The sequence below is a fragment of the Danio rerio genome, chromosome 6 (assembly GCF_049306965.1).
Source record: "Danio rerio strain Tuebingen ecotype United States chromosome 6, GRCz12tu, whole genome shotgun sequence".
Lineage (NCBI taxonomy): Eukaryota > Metazoa > Chordata > Actinopteri > Cypriniformes > Danionidae > Danio > Danio rerio.
In genome coordinates, this window is record NC_133181.1 from 4,150,001 (window position 1) to 4,162,551 (window position 12,551).

At 38.4% G+C, this 12,551-nt stretch overlaps 1 protein-coding gene across 3 annotated transcripts in view; it reads left to right on the top strand.

The window, feature by feature from the left end:
• The window catches only part of artn (artemin), a 33,290-nt gene that overhangs the window by 15,008 nt on the left and 5,731 nt on the right, over positions 1-12,551 (top strand). The window contains exons 2-3 of one of the 3 annotated variants that reach the window (XM_005170761.5): positions 5,321-5,391; positions 8,217-8,394. In XM_005170761.5, the coding sequence (XP_005170818.3) occupies positions 5,321-5,391; positions 8,217-8,394 (249 nt within the window). The remainder of the gene's footprint in view (positions 1-5,320; positions 5,392-8,216; positions 8,395-12,551) is intronic. The other 2 variants (XM_073953556.1, XM_073953557.1) reach the window with 2 other exon arrangements.

The following is a 12,551-nucleotide window of genomic DNA, read 5'->3' on the forward strand; positions in this document are numbered from 1 at the left end:
TGGAGCACACTAACTTATAGATACCCTTACAACTAACATAACTGGGTCTAACATCTTTAAAACTTTCATTTTATGGGACTTTTAAACTGTATATCCACAAATAATAAGACAGCAGAGGCTGAAAACACCACAACCGTCACAGTTCCCTAGTAGCAAAGAATTCTGGCCCAGATTTGGCATAAAGCTGGCACAGCCGGCATTCATCCGGCACTGGCATACAGCATGTGGGCCAAACATGGCCCGGGTTTGGCAGAGGTGGCTCTGTCTTTAAGGCGGCACACAAGATTTGGGCCAGATCAAAAACGTAGTATTTGGCCCAGATTTAATAATTTGATAAGTGGGCCATGTGAGTTTGGCCAGTCTTGACCCACATTTAAAATACACTAAAATCATTTTCGAGTAAAGAAAAAAAATTCTACCAATCAGGTCACTTTGAGAAAAAGCGTGCCCATAGTGTGCCTAAAGCGCATCACTCTATGGGTTTATCAATTTCATTGCAATCATGACACACCAACCTATCTGGCCCAGTTCAGGCCCAGTTATGAGTTATTAACTTGGCTGAGACTTGGCCCAGATATGGTCCATGTTTGGCCCTTGTCTGGAAGCCAGATTTGGTCCAGTCATGTACAGTAATTCACAGCGGCATGTGGGCCAAGCAAAACCTGATTGTGTGGGCCAGAGCTGGGCCAGAGAAATTTTGCTATGTGGGTTGCTTGTAACCAAACTGAACCCTTCAGACTTTACTCACTTCAGCTTTAGTTGTGATGGATGGTTGTAGTTTTCTAACCTTTATATTAGTCAGTGATATCAATGCACACAACAGCCTTCAGCAATAGTGTGTTATTTTAAGATAAAGTGTGCTTGACACTGTGTAGGCATTGCTTTTTATCACAACCTGTTGTTTAATTGTTTTCTCTCAGCCTCATTGAAATTAATGCAGTTTCCGTGCAGCAGGAGAAAGTCTTTGAGTGTGTGTGCGTGTTCATACATGTGGTCAAGGAAACCCTCCAGCTTTGCGATTAATGATGATATAATGTGGATTTATGTGGAATGTCTTATTAGAGCAGACTTAGTGCCACACATTCAATTCTGGGTGTTTCCACAGAACTAACAGTTTTCTGGAGTCAGAATTGGCAATTCTGTGTAGGTTATCAATATCTTTCGGCGTAGTACCTGATTTATCAGGCATCACCACGGCGGAATGAACCGCCAAGTGCTTCTGCAGAATATTTTAAATACAATAAATTGTAAAAAAAAAAAAAAAAAAAAACTGAAAGAGAAGTTTGTTTTAGACCAACATTTTCACAGTAATAAATCATACACAATCACAGGACTTGTGCACCTGGAAAGTATTGATAGCGCTTCACTTTTTCCACTTTTTATGTTCCAGCCTTCCAAAATGGATTAAATTAATTAATTTCCTCAACATTCTCCACACAGTCCCCCATAATGACAATGTAAAAAAAAGAGTTTTTGAAATTGTTGCAAATTTATTTTAAATAAAAAAGCTGAAAAATCACATGTACATCAGTATTCACAGCCTTTGCTAAATAATACTTTGTTGATGGATCTTTGGCAGCGATTACAGCCTCAAGTCTTTTTGAATATGATGCCACAAGCTTGGCACACCTGTCTTCGGGAATTTCTACCCATTCCTCTTTGCAGTACCTCTCAAGCTCTATCAGGTTGGATGGGAAGCGATGGTGTACAGCCATTTTCAGATCTCTCCAAAGATGTTCACTAGGATTTAGGTCTGGGCTCTGGCTGGGCCACTCAAGGACATTCACAGAGTTGTTGTGAAGCCACTCCATTGATATTTTGGTGGTGTGCTTTGAGTCATAGTCCTGCTGGAGATGAACCATCGTCCCAGTCTGAGTCCTTCTTTCAGGATGTCTCTGTACATTGCTGCATTCATCTTTCCCTCTATCTTGACTCGTCTTCCAGTTCCTGCTGCTGAAAAACATCCCTACAGCATTATGCTGCCCACACTATGCTTCACTGGTATTGGGGATGGTATTAGCCTGGTGATGAGCGCTGCCTGGTTTTCTCTAAATGTAACGCCTGGCATTCACTCCAAAGAGTTCAATTTCAGTCTCATCAGACCAGAGAATTTTGTTTCTTATGGTCTGAGAGTCCTTCAAATTCTAGGCGGGGAGTGTCTTCAGTCTGGCCACTCTACTATACAGGCCTGATTTGTGGATTGCTGCACAGATGGTTGTCCTTCTGTAAGTTTCTCCTCTCTTCACAGAAGAACCCTGGAGCTCAGACAGAGTGACCATCGGGTTATTGATCACCTCCCTGACTAAGGGCCTTCTCCCCCATCACTCAGCTTCGATGGCCGGCCAGCTCTAGGAAGAGTCCTGGCGGTTCGGTTCCAAACATCTTCCACTTACAGATGATGGAGGCCGCTGTGCTCATTGCAACTTTCAGAGCAGCAGAAATGTTTCTGTAACCTTCCCCAGCCTTGTGACTCGAGACAATCCTGTCTCAGAGGTCTACAGACAATTCCCTTGTCTTCATGCTTGGTTTGTGCTTTGACATGCACTGTCAATCCTTGGGAGCTTATATAGATAGGTGTACGCCTCTTCAAATCATGTCCAATCAACTGAATTTAGCAAAGGTGAACTTCAATGAAGCTGCTGAAACATCTCAAGAATGATCAGTGGGAACAGAATGTACCTGAGCTCAACTTAGAGCTTCACGGCAAAGGCTGTGAATACTGATGTACATGTGATTCTTCAAGTTTTTATTTTCAGGTTTGAGGTTTAGCTGTGTCCTCTTTGTCATTTTCTATCTGATTCAGACTCAAACTGATATGGCTAACAGCCACTCTGAAGGGGGTCGGACATCTGCGACGCCCTGCATCTATCAGGGTATGCACACCAGCGCTGCAAGTCAGCAGCTATCTGCCCAGCCACGACTAAGGACACTGTTCAAATTTCTGCCACACCACAGAGCGCCATCTGAATAGTTTTATTTTAAATACCATGCAAATGTGCGCGTCTGATGTGCGATACTGTCATGTCTGTGCCGTGTCCCAGCGCATCCGGTGTGCGACATGCCTAACTGACAGTGTTTACACAGCGTAAAAGCGCATGCTTGTAGAGGCATTACGCTTTTACTGGTGATGTGGAGCCAATCCGCAAGTCACAGCACATCATGTTAGCTGACCAATCAGAGCTTATGAGGGCGGGCCTTTCAGAGGAACCAGGAAATATGACAGTGGTTTTCATGTGAGCAGAGTAGCTGTATATAATCAAAGGAAGATATATGAAAAAACATCCTGATTTTCTACTAATAAATGATGAGCACACATTGCTTTGCGTCTTATAAACACAACCACACCTTAAAAATACACTCTGGACCAACCCTTTAAAGTGCAATTTAAAAGCTTAACTAGGTTAATTAGACAAGTTAGGGTAATCATTGTGTAATTGTTTGTTCTGTAGACTATCAAATAAATATTGCTTAAGGGGGCTATTAATATTGACTAGAGGTGTGAACCTACACTAGTCTCACGGTTCGGTTCGGTTACGATTATCATGCCATCGATTCGGTTCAATTCGATATCTCGGTGCATTACGGTGCATTGACGGTGCTTTCCATACACAGTTTTATATTTTCTTCACAGCAGCATTTCTTGTATTAAAATGTATGAATATATTTATATACTATTTGTAATACAATTTTGTCATTTAATACAAACAGTCAGATATATAAACTGTACCTTTAAACAAAACGAGCATTAAGCAAATAATATAAACAAATATAAACATCCAGCTCAATTTCTGATCCTTGTCTAGTTCTCTTACACCCCTTTGATTGGTCACACCCTCAAAAAAAAAAAAACGGTTGCGATTGGCTCTTGAGCGCTGCGTTTTTCACAAATGAGTGACACTGAGAGGCAGGCGGCTGCGGCGATCTCACTGCTGATGTATAATAGACTTGGTGGAGAAAACTCTGCAGACACGCGCTCGTTTCTGGATGCAAAAGAAACGCTGTAAAACAGCCGAGAAGAGAAGAAAAGCCCCGCCAGCAGGTCAAATGGGCCACTGTGTGTGTGTGAGAAAGAGAGAGAGAGAGACAGAGCGAGAGAGAGAGAGAGAGAGAGAAATGGAGTAGGCTACTTTCATTGGCTGTTTCTCAATATGCGTTCTTCAGCGGTCTTGCGTCCTCGTGTTCTCGTGAAACGTCATCATCAGCTGCCTAAGTTCAGTTCCAATACTCAAGACCGCAAGTACGGAGGACGCGTGAAACTTCCCGGAAGTGTTCTTGATATCGAGGACGCACCGATGCAGACTTGAGCACCGAACTCGCTCTGGAAGTCCCAGAAGTCATTGAAACTGGAGGTGGGAAGCGCAGCATTTTATTTAGATTTATTATTAAAGTTCAGAGATATTACTTATTTACCTCAGGAGTTTCCCTAAATGAAACGGTGAAGGTAAACATTAACATGAACATCTTAATAAAGGAATAAACACATTAATTGTGTTTGTTTGATGAAATTCGTATTAAAATTAGTTTTATTTATATCGTGCAGAGTATATTTATAATGTTTTTATGCAAAGTATATATTTTGAAGAGGGGGGAAACAATAAATCGTTGTATGAAGGCTGTAATGTTTAATTAATTTCCATTTAAAACGCGTGAAGGTCACATGACCATCAGGAAGAACGCAGCATCCCATTTCTCAAAGGACGCATTCTCTGCCCTCGCGGTCTCCTGAGTTCGTACTTCCGAGGACACCTGGCAAGACCGCACTCTACAAGAACGCAAGTCCGTTCTCTGCGTTCTTGGAATTGAGAAACAGCCATTCTCTCGATCTCAGTGAAATAGGGGCTTTTGTTGTATATGTCAGTGAAAGACTGATCCAGCAAACACACACAGTGAAATTGTGCACAGTTTATATGAGTCATAAGTAGTTAAAGCGCTGTAAATACTCGCGATCGCCTCCCTCGCGACAGAGCGCATATGAGGTAAATGACGTCAGTAATAACCGGTTATGATTATCACTGAACCGATACTAAATTGTCCGCGTCTGCATCGCAGTGCACCGAAAAAACGATTATTTTTTACACCCCTAATATTGACCCTAAAATGTTTTTTTTTTATTTAATTCTATCCAAAATAAAACAAATAAGACTTTCTCCAGAAGAAAAAAATATTATCAGACAAACTGTGAAAATTTCCTTGCTCTGTTAAACATCGTTTGGGAAATATTTGTAAAAATTCACAGGAGTGCGAATCATTTTGACTTCAACTGTTTATGTAACTCAATGATATGTACGTGCAGATGAAATGAACATCTTCTCCTCTTTAGATGGCACGTTGTGCAGAAGTCTGGAGAAGTACATGGCCACACCTACCCGAAGTCACCTGAGGAACTGGAAGGTGAGCATTCCTCATATCATCATTTGGGAGATCATCCTCTTAGAAATAAATAAATAAATAAACACACACATACACACACACGTAACACAAGATCTCACCCCCAGTTTGGCTTGAGCCTGTGCTACATCAGCGAATGTGTGAGAAGCGTGTCGGTTGGGGCTTGTTTGTGTGTCAGCGCGGTTCGTTTCTCATCCAGACGCTCCACAGACACTCGTCCTGAAATATTAACTCATCAGGATCTGCGGTGGTGTTGGGTGTTATTTCAGTAATTGAGGAGGCTGTTGTGGAGGTCTGCTGTAGCTCAGCTTCAGGGCTTTGAAAGCATAACCATGTGAATGGAGCGATCGGACATCCCGGGTCAGTTTACTCTGTCAGGGTTTATATAACACACAGGAGTAATGTGCAGGACGCACGCAGGGTAACCCTGAAGATTCATGTCTGTGTGAAAATGATTGAGGAACAACAACACTGTTTATATACATATAGTTGAAATTATTAGCCCTCCATCACATCCCGAAACATGCTTAATAGAGCAAGGAAATTTTCACAGTATGTCTGATAATATTTTTAAATATTTTTTAAGTCTTATTTGTTTTATTTTGGCTGGAATAAAATTAGTTTTTAATTTATTTAAAAGCATTTTAAGGTCAATATTATTAGCCTCCTTAAGCAATATTTTTTTGATTGTCTACAGAACAAACCATCATTATACAATAATTTGCCTAGGTAACCTAATTAGCGTAGTTAAGCCTTTAATTGTCCCTTTAAGCTGAACACTAGTATCTTGAATAATATCTAATAAAATATTATTTACTGTCATCATGGCAAAATAAAATAAATCAGTTATTAGAAATGAGTTATTAAAACTATTATGTTTAGAAATGTGTTGAAAAAAATCTCTCTGTTAAACAGAAATTGGGGAAAAAATATATCAACCCAGGCTCATTGTGGAAACGTAGACCCGTGGACGTTTCTGGAAAACCGCAATTTACGTCCCGTGAGGTACGTATCTCTGCAGTTTTTGTTTCGCAAATCTGAACAAATTGTTTTTTCGCATCTCGAACGCCTCTTGAGAGCACGCGGCGTTTGCACCCTCCTCCTCCTCCATTCCTAAACCCAAGCGGTGATTTGCAAAAGCCGTCCGGAAAAGAAAAGCAAAAGCCCTCGTCCGATTTTGACCGCAATTTAGGGTTTCGCCGCATTCTTGCCCCGTCGTGAACTCGTTCGCTTTTATTTTTTGAATTCTGTTTTTCATCTTACCTAATTTCTGGAACCGCTGGCTCCTCCTCCTCCTCCGGGCCTCTGCTCCGCCGACGTAACACCACGAGCTAAACTGACAAACTGGTCATTTAAAAAAAAATGAATTATTAATTATTAAAAATTAATAATTCTGACTTCAGTTGTATATACACTTATTTATTTAACAACGCACTCAGTTTACATTTTAGTTTGCACATATATAACAATAATATAACTATACATACTATATTGTGTATATATTGTAATATACATTTGTAAATTTGTATGTTTTGAGTTCTCTATTTACTTATTTTTTTAAATCATTTAACATCTGTGTTCTTGTCCTGTCAATGTCATTTTGTTACACTGTGGATACTTCTGTAACGAAAACAAATTCCTTGTAATATACCAATAAATCCAACATAGGCTCATTCTGAAAATTTAGCCCTACATACATTTTTGAAGACTGCGTCTTTAAAACAAACGCTACGTGGCGTTATGATGCCGTTCCTTTTCTCGCTTACCATCTGACTGCTTACCTCCGTGTGGTCAACTTTTCCGCTGTTACCAGTTTGTCCAGTAGCTCAATACGTACGTCGGTGAACTTGAGATGCAGAGCAGAGTTGCCCCCAGACAAAGAGGTTGGGTGTGGTGAAGAACGATTCCAAAAAAGCTTGTAAAACAAGAACAGAGGGCAAAAACCAAAACAAACAAGTAAATAACAGGGTGAGAATGTGGTAAAATCTGAAAATGTTGTACAAATCAGGCGAGGACTTTTCTTTTTTTGGATTGCTTTTGAAAACACTATTGGTTGGGTTTAAGGAAGTGGGTAAGCGGGTCAATCTGTACTTTTTAAAATACTATTGGTTGGGTTTAGGGACGGAGGAGGGTGGGTCAGTCGATCGGTCGGTTGGTTGGTCAGTCAGTCAGTCAGTCTCAAAATCTGAGATTTCAAAAAGCATACACAGCGGCCTCTGGTGAATTCGCGAAAACAAAAACTGCAAATAAATGTACCCCCTTGGATGTATTTGACACTCTCCACAAATGTATACAGGAGTATGTTTTCAGAATGAGCCTGGTTGAATAAATCTCTTTCTGATCTTCTGATATGTGACCCTGGAGCCAAAATCCAAATAATCCAAAACCAAAAACTCCAAATCCATTAATGGCGTAAAAAAATCATCAGAATATTACATAAAGATGATGTTCCATGAGGAAATATGGTAAACTTCCTGCTGTAAATATATAAAAACTAAATTTGTAATTATTAATGTTTCTAATACGATGGTTCGATAACGATGGTTTGATCTGTGGACGATTTTAAAAAAATTTTGCTTAAGGGGGCTAATAATATTGACCTTAAAATGTTTTTAAAAAAATTAAAAACTGCTTTTATTCTAGCCAAAATAAAACAAATAAGACTTTCTCCAGAAGAAAAAAATATTATAGGAAATACTGTGAAAAATTCCTGAATCTGTTATACATAGTTTCGGAAATAATTGAAAAGAAAACAAAATCGTAGGAGGGCGAATCATTTTACTTCTACTGTACTTCATCCCAAACATAATAATTGATTGTTCTTGCAGGTGATGCTGCTGGTGTTTGTGTGTTTTCTGGGTCTGGTTGATGGACATTTTCTGCAGGAGGAGACTGAAGAACCCCGTCCTAATAATCTGAAAGCCTCTTCAAACCCGCCAGAGCGTCGAAGATCTCAGAAAGATGTGGATGAGCGGCAGAGCAGAGCACCGTGGGCACGACTCTATGGTCAGTTCATCACTGTATACGAGCAATTCCAGCGTTATAGATGTGACATTTGCAGTAAAAACTCAAAACTAAAATTCACAAAGCAAGTATATGCTAACATTATATTAAAAGATCTGTTTATATTTTCCATATCAACTAACCACAGAGTTAAGGGATAATACACTTTACAATAAGGTCTCTTTACTAAATGGTAGTTAATGCATTAAAATCAGATGGTAAAAATGAGCATATTTATTACAGTTACTATGTTGATGTTAGTTTAAAAAAAACAACACATTTCTTTGGCATTTGTCAAACAGTTGTCAGAATTTTTATAATTATTGTTATTGTTTCCCTGAATTTTTAACACACATTTATAAGCGTATAATCAGGCCTGTGCAGAGACTTTCCAAAGGGCATGTGCAGGATACATTTTTTGAGGACCGGTGGGGGGGGTTGTCGTTGTCGTCGTCGTCGTCGTCGCCGTCGCTGCCGCCGCCGCCGCCACGCGCGCGTACTGAAGAGTGGTGTTGTTGCACATGTTTTGATCAGGGTTGTTGTCGCGCGCGTACTGTAAAGCGGGGGAGGGGGGTGGTGTTGCGGGGGCACGATTGATCATTTTGGAAGGGCACTTACTATCCAAGACTAAAAAGGGCATGTGCACTGCACAGGTTGAGCCCTATGTGTGCACGTGCCTGCTTATAATACAGGTCAAATATGAAGAAACAAAAATAGTAACACTAACAATGTTAATATTGTAAAATTCAGTAATTATGAAAAGAAAAGCCCATTAAAGCAACTCTACAAAAGACAGTAAAGTCACTCACATTACAGAATAATTATTTTAGACACTAACTGAGCCAGACCTTTTAGAAATAATCCTTCAATATTTTAATGATTTAAAAAAACAACTTAGAGAAAAAACAAATTCAACGAACAAACAAACAAAAAAAAAACACCTAAAACAAACAAACATATAATTGCACTTTTGACTCTTATTATTATTATTGAGATGTAACTGTTGAGACAACCTTCCCATTTCGGCTGCTCTTTAGTTTACAAGCCTCATCCAGCTTTGACGTTGCTGCAAAGCCTGTTATTAAAATAGGAGACTTTTGGTCTGTACTCACAGGAAAATTAAGCCATCAACAACTCCTGCTGAAAGATGTGAGCAATTTCTAAATTACATGTTGTCACAGACTGTGTGTATACGGTACTGAAGGCTGCGTTGCATATCATGGATCTAATTCTTATCTGAGCTGTTTCAGATGCCAAACATTTCTCGAGTCGCGATTAAATTGTAATTCATTTAAATATCAAACTTTTTTTCTGATTCCTGAAGAGAAAAGAAATGAGGAAACAGCTGACATACCGTACAGTTGAAGATAAAATTATTAACTATTTATTTGCAATATTTCCTAAGTGATGTTTAAAAGAGTTTTCGTTAACACATTTTGAAGCAATAGTTTTAATAACTCATTTCTTTTTGCCATGATGATGCATAATATTTTACTATATACTTTGTAAGACACTAATATTCAGCTTAAAGTGTAATTTAAATACTTATTTGGATTAATTAGGCAAGTTACTTTAATTAGGCAAGTCATTATTTGGACAAAACAACTCTTTTGAGTTTCTTCTGTAGAAAAAGAAGATATTTTGAAGAATGTTGAAAACCGGTAACCATTGACTTCCACAGTATTTGTTTTTCCTACCATGGAAGTTCACCCAAATCTATAAAGAAAATGTAGCCGTCATTCACTTGTCACAAACCTGCTTTAAGTTTCTTTCTTCTGTAGAACAGAAAAGGAGATATTTTGAAGAATGTTGAAAACCATTGACTGTTGTAACCTTTTGACTCCATAGCAAATATTAAACAAGATTTTCTCCAGAATAACAATAAAATAAGAAATAATGTAGAAAAAAATGTCTTTGCTCTGCTAAACATCACTTGGAAAAATATTTTAAAAAGATTTACATTTATATAAATTCTATAATAAAAATGATAAATAATTTATGCAAGATTTAAAGTTAAAAAAATACTGACAATTCTGTCATAATCTACACTTCACCAGTTTTAAGTTTCCTTCTTCTGTAGAACAAAAAAACAAGATATTTTGAAGAATGTTGAAAACGGGTAACTATTGACTTCCATAGTATTTGTTTTTCCTACTGTGGATGTCAATGGTTGCAGTTTTCCAACATTCTTTAAAATATCTTCTTTTCATTTTACAAAAAAGGAAACTCGTACAAGTTTAAAATAATTTAAGAGTGAGTAAATGATAAGTACATATGTATTTGTGGATGATCTTTAACTTTTTATTTCCAGACAGTTCAGTCCCAAAAACTAAAAATTCTGTCACATTTACTCATTCGTCACTTGTTCAAAATCTATTTTGAGTTTCTTTCTTCTGTAGAACATAACAGAAGATATTTTGAAGAATGTTAAAAACAGGTAACCATTGACTTCCACAGTATTTGTTTTTCCTACTATGGATGTTCACCCAAATCTATAAAGAAAATGTAGCCGTCATTCACTTGTCACAAACCTGCTTTAAGTTTCTTTCTTCTGTAGAACAAAAAAACAAGATATTTTGAAGAATGTTAAAAACTGGTAACCATTGACTTCCACAGTATTTGTTTTTCCTACTATGGAAGTTCACCCAAATCTATAAAGAAAATGTAGCCGTCATTCACTTGTCAAAAACTTGCTTTAAGTTTCTTTCTTCTGTAGAACAAAAAAACAAGATATTTTGAAGAATGTTGAAAACGGGTAACTATTGACTTACTATTTGACATAGTACATGTTTTTCCTACTATGGAGGTCAATGGTTACAGGTTTCCATCATTCTTCAAAATAATAGAAAACGTCTTGAAGTGAAAGTTCACCCAAATCTATAAGAGAATTCAGCCGTCATTTACTTGTCATAAACCTGTTTGAATTTCTTTCTTCTGCAGAACAAAATAGAAGATATTTTGAAGAATGTTGAAAGTTGCTAATCATTGACTTCCACATTATTTGTTTTTCCTGCTATGAAAATCAATGGTTTCAGGTTTCCAACATTCTTCAGTCTTCTTTTTTATTCAACAGAAAAAGGAAACCCATACAGGTTTAGGATCATTTTAGAGTGAGTAAATATTTATATGTGGGTCAACTATTGCTTTAACTCAACAGTCCTTGTTGAAATTGAATACTTCTTAACTTGTGCTTCTGGGTTATGTCACATTGACGGCTGATATCTTGCTTCAAGGCGAATTCTTTGCAAATCATTCTACTATCCTTCTTTGCCATACGTTCAGTGGAAATAAAATATCCGCGCACATAATAATGCCGAAACACGAGCGGAATGCTAAATTACCGTGTGTATCTCCTGTGAGGACATGTGCACTTCACGTACAGACTAAATGATGTTGTCTGTTTGCTCTTCAATTAGCTTTAAGGATCCTATGACGTTTAATACTGGTGTCTATGTGGAAGACACTGTTTGTTTTGCGCGCTTTGATAAACATGATCAACATTGGTCAAGCCACAAGTTGACATGTTGGACAAACAAACAGAGTCTCAGTGTTTACACTCTGCAGGAAGTCAGCTGTGAAACTGGCTGTTTCTATCGCTGCACACTATTCTTTAAAAAGCTGTGCTCAGTGGATGCTGAACAAACATTAAAACACACACAAGCATGCAAAAGTTTAAGATTGGCTGGATTTTTAACTTTTTGCAAGAATTTTATCTGATAAAAAGCTGGGGTTTTTTTATCCTTACGTCATCATAACCCCCCGAAAATGCTAATTTATCCATGATCATTTCTACATTTTATTTATTCATTCATTTTTCTTCAGCTTAGTGCCTTTATTCAACAGAACCGCCAATTTATCCAGCATATGTTTTACACTGTGGATGCCCCCTTCAGCTGCAACCCATCACTGGGAAACACCCATACACACTCCTTCACACACAAACACTACGGACAATTTAGTTTATGCAATTCCCCTATACTGCATGTGTTTGGACTGTGGGGGAAACCGGAGCACCCGGAGGGAACCCACACGAACGCGGGGAGAACATGCAAACTCCACACAGAAATGCCAACTGACCCAGCCGATGCTCGAACCAGCGACCTTCTTGCTGTGAGGTGACAGCAATACCTACTGCGCCACTGCGTCACCTCTAACATTGA